Consider the following 17,956-nt stretch of genomic DNA (forward strand, 5'->3'; position numbering starts at 1 on the left):
AATGAGGGATAAAATTATATAAATAACTGAAGAAAGTCAAATAAATGTGGTCCTTGGCTGAGACCCAGAAGAGGGATATAATCATAAATGTTATTCCCCTTCGATGAGCTTATTCAATAAGCAAAAAAAAATAAGTGAAGTAAATTAAATAAACTCTGGAAAAAAATTATACTGGTTGTGCCCTCTTCATACGGACCTGATATTATCCAGGGGTGTTAGGGACGCCGCCGCTCCGCCAATGACGCCCTCTGCATACCGACATGATGTCAGCTTGGGGTGTTAGGAACCCCGAAGCACCGGTGACACTGTTTGCATACCGACATTTTGGCATCCAGGGTGTCAGGGACCCCGAAGCACCTACGACACCCTTTGCTTACCGACACTACGGCATTCGGGGTATCTGAGACCCCGAGGTATCGGTGTCGCTGCATACCGATATTATGCCACCGGGGTGTCAGGGACCCCGAAGCAAATAGCGAAATATAAGACTTAAAGACGAACAGATCGTGAAACTCACTTGTTCGAGGTAGTGATGGGTACGACCGGATCTGTAGCGCATGCGCACTACAATTATTTATTATAAAATAAACTTGTAAATAATTAAAAGATTATTCACTCCCAAACAATGAAAGTGATATATTTGTAAATCACAAACGATTTCCGATCAATTACAGTTATCACTTATCACAAAATCTGTTTATTATAAACAATTACTAAAAAGTTTCGGCTCACATCATAATTGAAATAAAATTGCTAATTCCAAAAGAACTAATTTGTCACAAACGTTAAAAATAGACTCACAATCAATCACAAACGACTTACAAACGAAATACACTAAGAAAAATTAAAAATAATTATGTTTCATAATCAATAACTTCGTGTAGGTCGATTACCGACTGTCGGGAGTTCAATCGGTAAGTCGGTAGTTTGTTGAGTGGTTTCCGCCGCTTTTGTATAGATGGCGCAATGGTCGAACTTTAAAAATACTGAATTCTAGGCGGTTTTCTCAAAATATAAGTTTGTCAAATAATTATTTTAATAATTTTTCGAACTTGTGCTGATTTTGTCTGACTTGTGAAAAATCAGAGGGAGTGAAAATTTCAGATGTCAGTCTGTAGTGCGGTAAGAGAGGAGTTGGTAATGTAGGTACGATTGTTATACTAGCTGTAGTCTCAACATGCAGACCTATTGCGCACGGGGTTATCTGGGACCCCAAAATCGTGACCTCTTGAGAACAAAAATATGTCCGGTCTTTCTTTATTTGTAGCCGCTGTTAGATAAAGCAATGGCTTGTATACTGATGTATTTCCGGTTTCAGAAACAGTAAGGGCACGTGTGCGTCGTGATGTTTTGAGTTCGATTTTTAGAAATTGACTTATATTTACGTTTTCTAAAGATTCAACAGCATAGATTTTTTGTAACTCCTGTTGATTAATAAGTAAAAGAAATGGAGAACGGCCAAGAAGAAACTAAAGTTGAAAAAGTACAAAATGACGTTGCTGCTAATGAATCAAAATGCGAGAAGCCGGTTTCTAATGCCGAGGAAAAAGCTGAACAAAAGGTGGAAGAACCATCCAAGGAGCTTCTACAAAAGATAAAGAGTCAAATCGAGGTATTGCGTCTTAATGTAGCAAGTAAATTATTTCTTACGAGTTACATGTGCATACACTTTCTGCCTAAACGCGGTTAAACGTTTTACGTCATAGCTTTAAAAAGCATTTAATATTGTAAGTATTAATAGTCACCTTTTGTGCAGTTCTATTTTGGAGATGTTAATATGCAAAGAGATAAGTTTCTTATCGAGCAAACAAAGTTGGATGATGGATGGATTCCAATGAATATCATGTTAAATTTTAAAATGTTGGCTTCCTTGAGCAAAGATATTGATGTTATATTGAAAGCTGTAGAATTAAGTGATATTATGGAAATATCTGAGGACAAAAAAAAGATACGTCGTTCACCGGAGCATCCTTTGCCAGTGTATAACGAAGAATATAGAAAGGCACAAGAAGCCAAAACAGTCTATATAAAGGGATTTCCTTTAAGCGATACCAATATTGAAAAACTCAAAACATTCTTTAATGACTTTGAACCATTTGAAAATATTGTTGTAAGTATCTTAATTGGATACAAAAAGAACATTTTGTATTTAGCCTAAAGAAAATTTGCAGAAAAATGTTTAGATTTTCAGACCATTTTCTTGTTTGATAGATGAGGAAGTATCTGGATAAAGATAAAAAATTGCAGTTCAAAGGATCCATTTTTGTACAGTTTAAAACTTTAGAGGATGCTAAAGCTTTTATGGCTAGAGATTCTATAAAATTTGGAGAAACTGAATTAATTAAGAAGTGGTCGTAAGTTAGACTATATGCAGCTTTACATAAATGTTTTTTTATTAGTAATTCTCTATTGCAGCTTTGTTTAAAATTACAGAGCAGACTATAGTGTGGAGAAAGCTAAAGAGAGAGAAGATAAAAAACAGAAGAAGGCAGAAGGAAAATCAAAGAAATCTGAAAATGTCAGTATAAATAATTATTTAACTTATTTATGTTAATCAAATAAAATACATAAACTTATAATTCCTTCCTTCAAAAGGCAAAAGACAAAGAAGATGAACAGAGTGGCGAGGAAGAAGAAGAAAATGGAAAGGAAGTTGCATTACCTAAAGGTTGCGTGATTCATTTTTCTGGTGTACCTAGAAGTTGTACTAGGGAAGATATTAAGGAACGTTTAGGTGAATTAGACGCTAGTATCGCGTTCGTAGATTTTAAGATAGGTGACGAAAAAGGTTGGGTTCGCTTGCAAGGAGAAAATGCGGCGAAAGCTGTTGTTGACAAAATGAAAGACAGCAAAGTAAGTGTTTCAGATGTTTTAAAAACAAATTTGTTTGGCATTATTCTACGCTTTCATTGTTTATCGTGTTAAAAGGTATTAATACGCGGGAAGCATGTTACATGCCGCATCCTCGAGGGCGAGGAAGAAGAAAAATATCTGATAAAAGCGCAAGGAGAAATGTCGAACCTAAGGCAGAAATATCCTAAAGGGAAGAAGAGCAAGAGAGGCAAGTGTTTAATTGAACTTTTCCTATTACTATTTCATACTTTTCTATGATGACTTGCCATGCTAATATCGAGAGAACGTTTGGGTCTCGATGAGTTGAACTTCAAATATACTGAATGTTTCATACATGAAAGTATTCGATTCAGTTAAAATATAAGGAGTTGAATTAAAGAATTCTTTTATAGGCCGTTACGCGCAACGGGGACAAAGGAAAAGACGCAATAGCGACAGTGCTGATTCTACTCCTGCTAAGAAAACGACTGTTGAATAATCTAAGAAGATCATTTAACTTTGTAAAACTTAAATATTCTATACTTACTTCGCTGTACATGTGTATTAATATATTTTTATCACATGTATACATATGTATAAAATAAGAAAGATAAACGTTACACTGCTGGGTATTCAAAGTAAACACCTACTTTAAATGCATAATTCTCTGTTGTGCTCAAGCAGTGTGTATTATTTAAAGTATAAAAAGTACAATAGCGTTTATATTCGTAAATTATACATTATTTCATAACATCATTGTCAGTCCCTATCCAAAATATTGCAAATGAAATATATAATTAAAAGAATAATACAAAGATGCATAGAAATCAACGAGGTTGCAGTATATTTAGAAATCAGCATTTTATTGGTTTACAGTAAAACTTATAAAGGTAGTTCAACTAATTTACTACTCAAATTTCACTGTTATGTGCTCCACAATCCCGTTCATACATTTAACGGACAATCACAATGTGTTGGCGATTTGAACCACTCACATCCAATATACTTCAATTCTTTTTTTTTTTTTTAACGTACCTAAAGTACAATGTTACGTTTTCATTATTTCATGTGCCTCAGACAATGCGCACGATAGTTGTAAATGATCAATTTTAAAAATGAAGGAAAAAGATTAATTCTTTCGCAGTATTTCGTACATCCTGAGGAATGAAAAAAATTAATTAATTAAATATCCTTGCTGATTTTGTTCAATGGTATCATATACGTTGAGCTTCACGAATCCAGATTATTATCGCTCAATTCATTTTCGTTAGAATTACCTTGAAAAAATCCTACAAAGACGAATAATATTCGTGTAAGCGTGAGCATAATCTGGTTTTAGATTACTTGGTCGAAGAGGAAATCTAGGCATTATTTAGTTCGAAGGAAATTCTGTTCCACTTTATGATTACGTTTTTTTGAGCACACATTGCGACCAGAGTTTTCTCTACCTTCCACAATTGTTGCGCGAGTTTAGTTGAAGTTCGAACATTAATTAATTATTTAATTCTATGCGTCATTCGTATCGATTTTAATTTTAATTACGAACGAAACACTTGTGGAAAGTTTCGTGTGAACACGCGCTGGTCTAATCGATATCGGGTGCATAAATATATATAACTTTTTTTTGATAATTTTGTTAATGAATGACATCGAGATGACGAGATGATACAAAATTGACGAGGTTATGAATAATTTAGCAACCTAAGGGGTAGTTTGAATGAATTATACAAAATTTACTTAAAGAAGTTCCTAGTTAAAATAAATTTAATTGATAATAATGGTAAGCAACTATTAAACAATCAGACGTATTAATTAACACACCGATTTATATTTAAATTTTGCCTTTCGTTTCAAAGGATCACGCTGATCGTCACTACAAAGTAGATCGGAAGAATCATCGTCACCTTACGGATTCTCTCGAAAATCTATGAATCGCTTTACACAGACCTTAACTAATTGATTATCCGTGCGAATCTGTGCACAACTTTCAATAATTGGGATAGAAAAGACCTCGAAGTTTTCGCGTATTAAAGGAAGTAGGAATCATTCGTGTGCCTAGCGTCGATTATACCGGAAGTTAGTCTACGCCTGCGACCATCGCTACCATCTTGGATTTCATCTCTTTCGAATTATCATTTTTCAAAAGTTATACTTCGAAGAGAATATCGATCAGGGCACTTTTATAATGTCCTCTGCGAATTAATTAATGCAGTTTCTCATAGTCTCGACTTAAGCATTTCAGGAAAGAAAACACGCGACACCTGAAAAGACGCGTAGCCACAACATTTCAAGACCGAGTAGCACCTCCAATCTTTTTAAAACATTCCGACGAGGCAGTTACAGCTGTTTATTTAAATTTCAGCACCATAGTAATCAGTTTTCCAATAAACATCAAAATGTCTTCTTAATACATCCACAGTAATAATCTAACTGTCCTTTAAATTTCAACAGGCCCACCATTCTACCTCAGCCTCTTCGTGAAAAGTAGATCCAGTGTTCCATTATCTATCGACGTACCTCTGTAAACCACAAGCATAAATCTAGCCAAGGTATCCTCCATTGTACATCCTTACCAAAATCTCAAAATTTCGACTCTACCGTGGCTTCAAGGTCCACGAAAGTCACCTTCTTCGTCTTCGTGTTGCCCTCTAGGGGCAACCCCTAATGCTATACTGATATCTCCTGAATTTGCACCCGTTTCTTGATGGTGTTGGTACTGCCTGTAGTGCTAAGAGAGCTGGTAGTCCTTGTGGGTGGTTTCGGGGGTATTGGATCCTTGTGGATGGTGTTGCTGGTCGCGTGGCTAGCTTTCTGTTCACATATCGATTGTTCATCCGCGTCGGCGGATTGATTCTGAGGAATCTGTTGATGTTCCTGGATAGAAGGACTCCTAGCCAGGGTAGTGTACGACGGAGGAGGTTCTTGGGTCGATCTGGGACTGTCAGGAGCCTTGATCGACGATCTGGTGGTCATTGGTAAGGATTCTTGGCCATTGGGGGTGCAATCCATCGCTGCTCTCTTCTTGTCCCGGTCTCTTTGGTAGTAAATCCCCGCGAATATCAACATGTTCAGTACTAGGAGAATACAACCGACACCTACGGTGATGGCTAGGGCAGTGGTGGTGCTGTAATAATGTCGGGAGGTCAGTCTTTGCAAGAGTTCCGCGTCGTCCTCCGAGTCGTCCAGGATGGGAGTGATGTCCTCGGCAACGGAGTCCTCCCCTGTCGAAGTGCTGCACGCAGTCGTCGAGGAGGCGCTGCTTTTCGTCGTTCCTACCAGCGGCAGAGGGGTGTACCACTCGTCTCGAACAGGTCCTGAAAGAAATTTTTCGATGAAAATTAATCTATCAAGAGGGTGAAAATAACTTTCTTACCTGCGTAGAAGTGATCACCCCTTTCTCGGAAATGATGATGCCGCATGGAAACGTCATCGTCCCCAGGCCGATGGAGTTGAGGTATCAGATTTAACCAAACGGCCATCTTGTGACCACGATAGTGGCTCTTCATTTTCGGTTTCATAGCTAAAATTCAAACGAAGAATACAGAGTAGATTATATCCAGCGCGCATTTTATCAAACACCTACCGATTGTCAGGTACTGTTGAGTACCGGTTTCGTATTGTTCCCAAGTGAGTCCACGATATCGAGTTTTCTCCTTCGGCGTTCCGTAATCCACCGATTCGATTTTGTGCGGTTCGTTCGGATTGCCTGTTTTCGCGAAGTTCGTGAAGAACGTGAGAACCGCCTCGGCGACTCCTTGATCCTGGCGGGAGTAGTTTCGAGGGAAGAAAAGTCCTCCGGCTACCAGCGGCAAACCGAAGATGTAAGGTATATCCTCTCCCCGTATGCTGCCGAGACGCTGAAACAGAATCGCCGTTCTATGTTCATAAAATTTTCGCTTCGGCTGGCGATTAAGATTTCTACTTCAGTCGCAACACCGGTTTCGCTTCGATAATTGTAATTGCAAATCGGAGCGCGAATCGTTCGGACCGGGCCGATTTTGTTTGTGTTCCGCATCAGGGACGCAATGCAAATCTCCTTAATTCGCAGCACAAGCAAGCGAATATAGAGAGCCCCGACCTCTCGGGCGTCCTCCTTGATCCTGGCATCCTCGACACTTCTCTCCCGTAGATTGCTCTACAGATTGGTGCATGCGCGTGCATACATTTCGCAACAGTCGAAGAAGCGTGCGGCTGGATTAGCCGGTGAATTTACAGGTGTGTCTTAACGCTTATCGGCTCGGATTGTTTAATGGATGAGTTGCTTAACTCTGCTAAACGCATCGCAGCTTGTAAAACGGGCTTAAAGGGATGTTTCTCGTTCGAGCGTTCGAAAAGGGAAGCACTTTGTAGAGAGCGTTAAACTTTAAATTTAATTTTCCAGTGTTACGGCTCGGCTTATCTTTATCGTGCGCCGAGATATCAAATATATTTCAAGTATTTTCAGTATTATATTATTTGTGGAATTGGAATGTTAGAGTATCGAAGACTGATATACTTGATATTTTACAAATATTGGAGAATTGATCAGGGGCTATTAAATTGCTCTAGTACAGTGTTCTTTAAAGTATCGACTATGGGGTTCCGAGGATGTTAAGATATTGAGTTATCGGGTTCCAAATAATGCACTCTATACAACTAAGATCCCTTCATGTTACCAGCAACCCTTCTCTCTTCTAATTTATCTGATACCCAATATATGATCCTCCAATTTCAGTCTCCTATTATTAATATACTGTACTTCTCCTTCTTTTTACTTCCACCCCTAATAATCTTCTTATTTTCTTTCTCGCTACCCTAACTCACCATCGACCATTCTTTCCCCCCTCGTAGGCTCTGAATTTACCGCACGACAGGTTGATAACAGTAATGCTTAAAGTTACAAAGAGTTAGCAGCGACACCGGAACTTATTAAACGAGCCGCCTTACGCGGCTGATTTAATTAAATTTCGCTTTGTGCGTACACAGTTGGCCATGCCCCCCAAGCAAACGCACTAAATCGCTATTAACCATAGCAACAGGGCTGGAACTTATTAACTTTTGAGTTGCCTTCTGATTTACCTGCTACGTGCTACGATAACTACACAGTTCTTTAACTCCGGTTACGCAAAGATACTTTGTTCCTTCTTAAACCATTTGCTACCACGAACCCCAAATGGGGATTTGAATATACAGGGTGTTCGACAACAGGTGGGCAAAATTTTAAGGGGTGATTCTAGGGATCAAAATAAGACGAAAATCAAGAATAACGAAATAGCGTTTGCGGTTTTGTTTTCCAGTAATTAATGTTTAAAAATTCGAATAAAAAGCGCCTGAAACCTGCAACCTGCCCAGCACCGACGACTGAACGTCAGATCAGCAGGGGAAGGTACAGTCATATACTGAGTGTTCGACAACAGGTGGCAAAATTTTAAGGGGTGATTCTAGGGATCAAAATAAGACGAAAATCAAGAATAACGAAATAGTGTTTGCGCCTTCGTTTTCCAGTAATTAACGTTTAAAAATTCTAGTAAAAAGCGCCTGAAACCTGCAACCTGCCCAGCACCGACGCGCCGACTGAACGTCAGGGCAGCAGGGGTTGGTACAGTCATAACCAAGAATCATTGAATAGTAGAAACTTACTTCGTGTATATGTATATGTATATTCTTTTATCACTTGCAATAGGATTATATTAAATAAAATGTTAAATAAAAATATCAAATATAAAAATTTGGCAGTTAATGGGTTAATACGATTTCGATATCATCATTTGAAACAAAATTCGGGGCTCTGTTTAATAATTTTATACCACTATCAAAGGTCGCTGTATCGATATCTTACCGCGCGTTACAATAAACTGGCGGTAATTTATTACCGTGTTAATTACTGATAATTAAAATTCATCGACAATGACGCGAAACCATGTCCGTTAATCGTAGTTAATCGACGATGCTGGTAAATGCAAATTGAACACGTCAAATTATTCCAGCCATTATGGAATCATCCCATGGGTTATAAATTATGTCCCGCAACATGATACATTTATTTCTATCGGAATGATAAAAATCACGATGTTCGAAAATGATTCTACTTGGTGTTCAATTAATTTTCTTCCTTAAATCAACGGAAATTCGATTTGCCGGTGAAAAACTTGTCGAATTAACCGGGAAGACCCTATAACCCGAAGCTGACGAATTCCGATATCCAGTGCAAAGTTGTAGATAAGATTACGCTTAATTTACACGGTGCTAGAGTTCCGGTATAACGCGGACGTCATGCAACCCCGCTTCTGCGGCCCCGTCTGATTAAATCAGTAGCTTCATCGTGAAATCATGGGCAGCGGTTAAGAGAGAGAGAGCTCGGCACGAAGAAGCGAATCGATGGCGAGGAAACGCAAGATTGCAGAGGCAATCTCAGACAGTTCGAAGCTCGATCGTTCGTTCTCGTGATTAAATTAAGCGAAGTTAAACGCGCGCTATTTCTCCGTCTCCTTTATTTACTTCCGTTCGGCGAGGGCGAGACTGTTACCTTAATTATCGTTAATTATCTTGAAATAGCGTGAGATGAACGGAGGGAGGTTGTTCTGTATACCGACCCTTAAAAATCTGGATTGCAATCTCTTGAGAAGAAACTTAATTTCTTAGCAATGTTGGTGAACACAGAACGAGAGATATACACTCGTAATATTATGCAAAATTAACCGAGACTTAAGCAGCTTCTTTCCCGGCTCTGCTCTACTTTTCGTTTTCACTCGGCTCGAGTTGTATGCGGAACTCCGAAGTACGAGTCCGGCTCTTTGACGGTGGTGGCTGGTGTACTTAAGGAATTTCGCGAAGAATCAAAGAAGTCGCGAATAAACGTGCGGAGGAGGAAATAAAAAAAAGAAGGATGCCGCGAGAAACAAGTTTACAAGCGGAGGTAGTTCAAAGAGCCACGTTTACCGTCTCGACGCTTTATACGGGTTATTTGCCGTTTAAAAGATGCGGCTCCTTTTGAATTAGTTTCCCGAGCAGACACTTCGGATAAGAGACAGAGTAAATTTATAAAATAACTCATTTTCACTACCAGAAGGAGCTTAGTCAATTTTCTTTTGAATAATTAAATGGTACATCCCTGCAGCAGCAGAAAAAAGATCCAAAATTCCTAAGAAAATTACTTTCATCCTAATTGAAATAATGGACCGTGAGAATCACGTCAACCCTTTCCCTAAATCCTATCCAAAGTTCCATCCTATCACTGACCTCCATATATCCGCTGTTCTTGTTCTGATGGCTGAAGTGATAGAAGTAAGTCTTGGCACCTCTCCTGGCGTGATAAAAGGCTATTCTCATGAGCGGTGCCACGGTGTGTCCGTCACTCAACGCCTCCATGGTCGAGTCCCTAATGATGATGGGATGAAGAACCGGCTTGTCCCAGTCCGTGTACTCGTTCCTCACCGCCGAGAAGATTTCGTTCAGATGATAAACGTACGCGTTCCTGATGAACGTACGAAGCACGCGATTCCGATGATCTTCCTCGAAGCCGTATTGTATATCGTTCGCGTTGAAATCGAGATTCGACTCGGTGCTGGATACGCCGAGTATCAGAGGCACCTTGATGAACGTGTCGCTGATTCTCTCCATGTCCAGGCCCGGATCGGGATTATTTTGGTCCACTGGCAAGCCGGGTCCGATGCGAGGCACGAATCTGGCGAGGAAAATTTCTTGTTCAACAGGGAAGCGATAAGGAGAAGTTGCGAGACAGAGGGAGGAACGGCGATCGATCGGTCGCGAACCGGAAGCTAACAATGGGGTGTAGGTAGGGTGAACGGTTACTGGCCGATTAGAGGGTATCGTTCACTTTGATCTACGATGAACGGCACGGATAGTGAAATGCGATCGAGACACCGTGATATTAAAACATTGCAGGATAAGAAAATGATAATTGTGTAAAATAGAAATATTGAGATGCTCCAACACGGGGATAACTGAGTATTTTAGTAGGAAGGAACGAGCGTTATAAAGAATTTATTGGAGCCATAATAAACGGGAATAGCCAATTTTATGACGAAATATTCCTGGTTAAGTCATTCTCGAATCAAGCTCGTAAAGAGACGATATCTTACCGGATTTCCGGTAGTTCAACCCCCATCAGCTGGCGAAGGGGAGTACCGCGTAGACAGTCGGCAATATCTTCGTCGTTTTCCGTGGAACAACCTATTTGCTCAGCTACTTTAAGACGTAGGTCGTTTGGATCGTGAACAGACGCCCATGGGCTTAACGCTGACCCACTTGATAATACCACCCTGTGGAACAGACCTGGAAATATGACAAAAATTTCCTTTGTTATTCTACTATTTATTGTTTATAAACAGGCACTATAAATATTATTCGTTATCAATTGAAATTAATTGGTAGTTGTATAGAATGGAAGATATAAGAGACACGTCTGACCAATGGTTAACTTCTACTACTGAAAGATAAAAGGATATGGATTTAAAACAATTCTACTTGAATTTGTTATCATTATGTTGCTTATATATTAAATTATTGTTACCAGAGACCAATATTTAGTCACAAATTTGATTATAAGAAAAAGAATGCATTCATGTCTGACCAATTTCACGGATTTCTACTGAATTCACTTCCCTTTCCCTGGTTTCTTCAATTCCGCCTAACGCAAATTAAATATTAATCGTTTAATGCAATTTTTTATGACGAATAGAAAGGATATAACAACAAAATACATTTTAATTTGTAGTTGTGTAGAATGGAAGATATACGAGACATGCCTGACCAATGGTTGATTTCTACTACTGAAAGATAAAAGGATATGGATTTAAAACAATTCTACTTGCTTTTTCTACCATTATTTTGCTTATATATTAAATTATTGTTACCACAGACCAATATTTAGTCACAAATTTGATTATTAGAAAAAAAATGCATTAATGTCTGACCAATTTCACTGATTTCTACTGAATCCACTTTCTTTTCCCTGGTTTCTTCAATTCCGCCTAACGCAAATTAAATATTAATCGTTTAACGCAATTTTTTACGACGAATAGAAAGAATATAACAACAAAATACATTCTCATCGATCTTCTCAAGTGTTACGACATTATATCGTTCGTAAGAAAGGACGCATTAAAGTCGAAAGGAGGGTGGAGAGCCGGATATATCGAAGTTATTACAACATCAACACGGTAAAGTCGTTATCCACGATAGCTCAAAGAGATTTACGCGATAATAAAAGATATTCAAGGAGACTGAAACGAGGTTGGCGACGAGTTATGGTAGGATGGGACACAGGTAGAACCGTAATCTTCGTACAGCGAATGGAATGCCAATTTTGTCCCCCGTTTACGAGACGAATATTTTCCCCTGAAACAATTTATTCCCTGCCGTCCGATCTTATCGTCGTAAGATCAAGTTTTCCGAATATAAAAACGCGCGAAACTTTCAATTTATATTTTATTTTTTCAATTATTCCTATTTCTGTTCTAACTACCCCCTATATTTTCAGGGTGGTGAAATTGACTCGCTAGATGATATCCAAGCAAATGATCGTCCTTTAACCATCGACGTGACTCCGGGTGGAAATACTGCAAGGTATTCAGATTAATCCCAAGCGATGCCGAAGAGGAGCACGATGCAATACACGTGCAATGGAAATATCCTTCGTCTGGTAGGAACGCAAATATTTATTATCGGTGCAATTTTCGAAGATGCGATATTTGTTTAAATATCCAGCATTTAATCCTGTTCGAAAATATTTCAGAACTCACGAAGATGGTATTCCTGAGAGGTCCTTTAAAAAAACAAATGAAATATTCATCGAGCGCAGGTAACGTTAACTTGTGTCAACAAACAGAATATTTAAACTTTCGTAATTCCATCAGCGTGCTAGGATCGCACCTATTATTTCAATCGCGCCACTTCACTAAATATCGGAACTTCTTGGCTTGTAAACTTTTCCACACGACGGGAGAGCAGCCCGTGAATCGTGGCAGAGCGAACGTTAATTCCAAAGTGCTGGAACTTGAACGAGGAACACGGATTCAGCCTCAATTAATTAACACTGCTCGATAAGCTATCGCTGGAATTTCCTTCTCCTCCTCTGGATCGGGATAACGATCGTCTGCAGGGACGAAGGAAAACGAAAAATTCTCTTGAAACATAGAAATAAAGAAAGGAAGATAAAATAGAGGACACTCGGGGAAGATTAAAGGCAAACAAGAAACTTGTCAATCCTACCCTCTTATATCTACTCGTCAGATTCGAAGGAACCATTTGTCTTCAATTCTGTCATTCGACTTGATGTCTCGGATGAAATTCGAGAGGCGAAACAACAAACTCGTAGCCGATCTTCGTTTCGGTCGTTGCGAAGGAATGGGATCTCGAGGGGTCCCAGGAGTCATTCGCGAATCCATTTCCCTTTTTCTTCTTTTCCCTTCAGCCGCTATTCTCGAGCTGTTTCTCGCCTCTCATAGAGCCTGTACACGAACGATTGGCTTGGCGAGTAATCACGGAGGCAGCGGAGCGTGATTCCTGGCGATTGGCTGATTCAATGCGAACCAGGCACATCGGTTTCCTATCTATTTCTCTTTTCCTTTCCAATCGTTCTGCCCGCTTTCCCGGATGACTCACGAGACGAGGATATCCGTGGCAGACTTGGACGACACGTTTACTATCTACACGATTCTTAATAGAAGCGCAAACTTATCGCAACGAAAGTTAAGTGTCTGTAAAAAAAAAAAAAGAGAAAGAGATGATGTGTTCTTCTATTTTTCATGTTTTTAGTTTAACACATTAACTGCCGCAGTGAAAATGGACATTTCTTACGAGACGTGTTAAAGCTCTAATTATTAAGAATAGGAATAATTAATTTTCAAATTTCAAATGTCAAGCTTTTAACTTGGTACCTTACATTATTAGTATAATAACAATACTATTGAAAATAATATTTTTCTATCATTTTCTTTTAATTATTATTGGACTGCGTGTAATTTGTGATGCCGGTCATCGGTGACCCCCTATGGCATTCAACGTGTTAAGGTTGTAGTTTTTTTAAGTGGTGATTCTAGGGATCAAAATAAAATGAAAAAAGCGCCTGAAACCTGCAACCTGCCCAGCACCGACGACTGAACATCAGGTCAGCAGGCGTGGGTACAATCATAACCAAGAAGAGAAAGCCGAATGCTGCAGTACCGAGAAACAGAATAGCACGAGGTAAGTTTCTACTATTCAATGATTCTTGGTTATGACTGTACCTGCCCCTGCTGACCTGACGTACAGTCGTCGCGTCGGTGCTGGGCAGGTTGCACTTTTTATTCGAATTTCTAAACGTTAATTACTGGAAAACAAAGCCGCAAACGCTATTTCGTAATTCTTGATTTTCGTCTTATTTTGATCCCTAGAATCACCCCTTAAAAAATCTCCCACCTGTTGTCGAACACCCTGTAAATGATTCGCAGCTTTACAGGTACAAATAACAGAAGCACAAAGGTGAATTCACGTAGGAAAGGTAATGCATCCTGCTGTTCCAGAGAAACAAAGACAGTTTCCAGGGAACACGATAAAATAAACAAGGGAAACCAGGGAGAGGAGTTACTTCGAATGTTCGTGGTTCTCTGAACAGGATTTCACCACCTGCCTAGCCATTTCCAGACGTTTCCGGTGTCAGCGGAAACGCTGGCAAACAGTTTACATCTTCAGACTGCTTTGGTAACGTAGCATCTCCGTTTCTAGCAGTTACAGGAAACATCGTTGAAACAGTTCCTCTTCGTTCAACGCTGCGGGCACTTTCTGCCTGTCTCCTTGTTCGCTTTTCGAAGCCGATGCCGGACGACCAACTTCCCTCGAATAAGAAGCAACGCCGAGCTTTCCGATGCGTCGTGGAATGCACTTAAGAACGACCACCGGTGAGTAGGTACAACAGGAAACTGATACCCCGAAACTTTTACCTTTCCAACGTACTCTTTGTCCACGACAGACGAGCAATTCCCTGTCTGGTTGAATTCGATGAAACTTTCAGGGAATTATCCCACGACGATGAAACGATAGAGTTTCAATTTTTTGAAATTAAATATTATTAAAATCGGTCTAGGCTGATGATATTTGTGCATAAGTTTTCTTTTTCATTATTAGTATGTAAGCAATTTCTACTTATTTCATATTCTGTGTAAAAAGGATTTCACCCGTTTAGAAGCTAAATTAATAAAATAAATAAAATTATTACTTGATTGATTTTCATTGATTTTCTATTTCATCGTAAGTGGTTCGACTGAAACTGTGATCCAATAATGGAGAAAAAAAAAGAATTTCTCTGTCACGTTTGAATAGGTGTTGGTTAATTAAGAAATCATTAATTCCAATGTGTCTTGATATCTAACGAGCTTTTTGATTTTACAGGCCAAGAGTTACCAAGGATACCTTCATTGGTAATGAATAATCAAAGCATGCGTCGGGCTTCCGCTAATTATTCGTCGATTGCCGACTAATTCAGCTTTATTTCACAGACCAGCGCAGTCTCAAAGCATAATTAATGTTTCAACGCGTTTGCACAAGGCTCTTATAATAATATCATACACCGCGCTCGAATATTTACGTTGCTCTCGTCGGGATCCAGGCTGTGTATACTTTTCTTGAAAACCACAAATGTCTCTCGTTGGGTAATTTCGGGCTCTTGTCTCGGGAGGACTTTGACGCAAAAATGATTTCATTAAACACAAATAATGAAATAATATTTTGATTAATCCCAAAGTTACCCTCCACAACAGAGAATACATAAAAGCTTTGAATAATAATGATAAAATGTAAAATTTGATAACGACAGTCTTCAAAGAGACAAAAATGGAAAGCGCAATTCGTCCTCCCATGCAGAGGTGCAATAAAAACTACATTTTTGGTTTTCTAGGAATAAAACGAAGCCACGCAATTTATCACAATCGTAGAGATCAACGCGCACGATTTTTTGTCGCTCTTTTTTTCGAGATGTTTCCCTATCTCGATGATCCGTTGATTTCGTTGGATTAATCTCTTGTCGATTCATCTATCGTCCGGCCAGGATCCTTTAATCGTATCCGACAACGATATTTCTGCTCCATTCCAAATCGATTCTCGTCCGTGTCGCTTGTTATTTTACGCTCCTTCGTCATAGACGAGTTTTGCCAATTTAGTTTTGCTCGTTCCACGTAAACGCAGTTTTGAGAATTCGGTTTCAAACTCGTTTTTTTTTTTTTTTTGCGGTTCCTGGTTTATTTTCACAAAATACGGAATATTTCATCCGTACACTCTATCCGAAGGAGAAAATGATTACAAGTATTAAGATCGTTGATATAGAGAAACACACAGTGTGAGGGGCAGTATTCTATTCCACAAAGTTTGAACTTTATTCTATTGAATTCTCTCTGTTTAACCAGACATACTACGATTTTTTCAAATAAATAAAAGAGAATCCTTCGCTATTCTCAATCTACGTTCTCCAGTATCATCTTCCACCGTTACTATATCACATTTTTCATGTGTCTGTTCAATATAAGAACGCATTTATCAACCTACCTTTACCATAAGGAGCGAGTAGCAGCAAATTCACCAAAGCAGCTCCGGTATCGTGGCCAATCAACGTGATTTTCGTTGGGTCTCCTCCGAAAGCAGCGATATTTTCGCGCACCCAACGTAGTCCCATGGCAATATCCTTCAACGCCAGGTTTCCACCGGATCCTGGCGTTCTGTCCGGATACGGACGAGTTCTCAGGAAGCCTGGAACACGGCCAAACCTTAACTCCACCACTTTCCTTGTGTCTTCGTTTAAAAAGAACACATCTAAAACGTCTGTACTTTATTCTTCCCTATTATTCTATCATATCTGTCCCCTTCGATCCTATTCTCCGCCTATTATTCTTCTTCTTCCATTGTTTTCATCTCTACGTTTGACATAAATTGTACCGAGAAAAATGAGACCAGTATCGAGGCAGACTGCCATGAAATTTACTATTTTTTTTTTTTTTTTATTTTCATTTGATTTTGTAATACGTTCAATTGGAGGAAACTGTAATCGGTTTTGGTTTCTACAGTCCACGGTAAATAGATATTGCGAATTGAATACGACAAAGGAACCGTGATATATATCAAATCTACCAACAGCAGGGATTTATGCATCTGCCGGACTTGCGTAATTATAATGTTAAATAATGCGATGCCTGGCGGATTTCTGGGACGCGTGCATACATCATTCGGACAGAATTTAACGCGGCGAATGAATTAACGAGCACGTTTTCCCTGGAATAAGAATTTATCCGACCGGCATGAATTGTTTATTAGCGGTTCAAAGCCGAACCTCCTCGATGATGGTGTTCCTGTTCGTTCTTTGATCAACATCGTGATTTCATGTAACATTCAGACCGTTAAATCTCGTTCGTTGAGAAAGACAGAAAGAAAATTAAAATAGCGTGATTATTCAAAGAAATAATTTTGAAAGTGAAATTATTGAGATTTTTGAAAAAAGATTCAGAGATACTTTGTATTTTTTTAAACTCACCTAAGATTCCCAGACGATAGTTAAGTGTGATCACTATCACGTGGCCAGCACTAGCTAAAACTGACCCATCGTAGATGTTCCCAGTTCCCCATTCGAAACTTTCACCGTGGACGTACACCATCACCGCGTATGGTGCTTCCAGTCCTCGCGAACCTGAAAAATTTCATAATGTATTAATCTTAAACGAATTGGAATCACGGTTTATTCGTTTAATCAACAGAAGAGTATATTTACTTGTCATTGATAAGGTTTAAACACATTTTGCTAAACTCCATTGGTGCTGTTTAGGAATCAGTAGAAGAGGTCAACGTCTAATCAGACACTGAATAAATATATTTACTCGAATAAAGCAACCTGGCTTGCTAGATATGAAAACTGATTAGAGAGGAAATTTTCTTTAACATTTTATGCTAAAGAATGAGGATTTTTTATTGAAATATTAGATCAGTTAGATATTTATTAATTATTTCCATTTACAGTAGTTAGGAGTTGTCTTCTCTTACACTTTAAATCACTTGGAAACTTCAATACACGGATTATATGAAAAGAAATAATAAAAATAGCGTGCAATTCCATTAGTAACTCCATTCAAATTACACAATTTTCCTTTCAAGTTATGCCATCATT

The 17,956-nt window shown here is 38.9% G+C and overlaps 2 protein-coding genes and 1 non-coding gene across 7 annotated transcripts in view; 2 read left to right on the forward strand and 1 right to left on the reverse strand.

Moving 5' to 3' along the window:
• The first annotated feature begins 1,282 nt into the window (after nt 1-1,282).
• Nucleotides 1,283-3,419, forward strand: La (La autoantigen-like). Its single transcript, XM_034328290.2, has 7 exons — nt 1,283-1,612; nt 1,757-2,110; nt 2,212-2,354; nt 2,434-2,518; nt 2,596-2,853; nt 2,929-3,061; nt 3,246-3,419. Exons 1-7 carry the CDS (start codon nt 1,448-1,450, stop codon nt 3,329-3,331), a joined length of 1,224 nt encoding a protein of 407 aa, XP_034184181.1. The 5' UTR covers nt 1,283-1,447; the 3' UTR covers nt 3,332-3,419.
• Nucleotides 3,103-3,191, forward strand: LOC117609382 (small nucleolar RNA U6-53/MBII-28). Its single transcript, XR_004582583.1, has one exon. It is a non-coding gene; the product is annotated as a small nucleolar RNA U6-53/MBII-28 (small nucleolar RNA).
• A 252-nt stretch (nt 3,420-3,671) lies between the features above and the next one.
• The window catches only part of NLG-5 (neuroligin 5), a 133,897-nt gene continuing 119,612 nt past the window's right edge, over nt 3,672-17,956 (reverse strand). For 3 of the 5 annotated variants that reach the window (XM_076690260.1, XM_034328251.2, XM_076690261.1), the window contains 7 exons: nt 17,330-17,482; nt 16,351-16,551; nt 10,914-11,106; nt 10,051-10,495; nt 6,416-6,689; nt 6,206-6,352; nt 3,672-6,146 (listed from right to left, as the gene is read on the reverse strand). In XM_076690260.1, the coding sequence (XP_076546375.1) occupies nt 5,500-6,146; nt 6,206-6,352; nt 6,416-6,689; nt 10,051-10,495; nt 10,914-11,106; nt 16,351-16,551; nt 17,330-17,482 (2,060 nt within the window). In that variant the 3' untranslated portion in view covers nt 3,672-5,499. The remainder of the gene's footprint in view (nt 6,147-6,205; nt 6,353-6,415; nt 6,690-10,050; nt 10,496-10,913; nt 11,107-16,350; nt 16,552-17,329; nt 17,483-17,956) is intronic. The other 2 variants (XR_013062786.1, XR_013062785.1) reach the window with 2 other exon arrangements.

This window comes from Osmia lignaria, chromosome 9 (assembly GCF_051020975.1).
Source record: "Osmia lignaria lignaria isolate PbOS001 chromosome 9, iyOsmLign1, whole genome shotgun sequence".
Lineage (NCBI taxonomy): Eukaryota > Metazoa > Arthropoda > Insecta > Hymenoptera > Megachilidae > Osmia > Osmia lignaria.

Excerpts from the sequence above, each read along its gene's own strand:
- La (XM_034328290.2), top strand. The coding sequence starts at position 1,448 with ATGGAGAACGGCCAAGAAGAAACTAAAGTTGAAAAAGTACAAAATGAC. Across the intron at positions 2,111-2,211 it reads AACCATTTGAAAATATTGTT|ATGAGGAAGTATCTGGATAA; the intron begins GTAAGTATCTTA and ends CTTGTTTGATAG. Across the intron at positions 2,854-2,928 it reads ACAAAATGAAAGACAGCAAA|GTATTAATACGCGGGAAGCA; the intron begins GTAAGTGTTTCA and ends TCGTGTTAAAAG.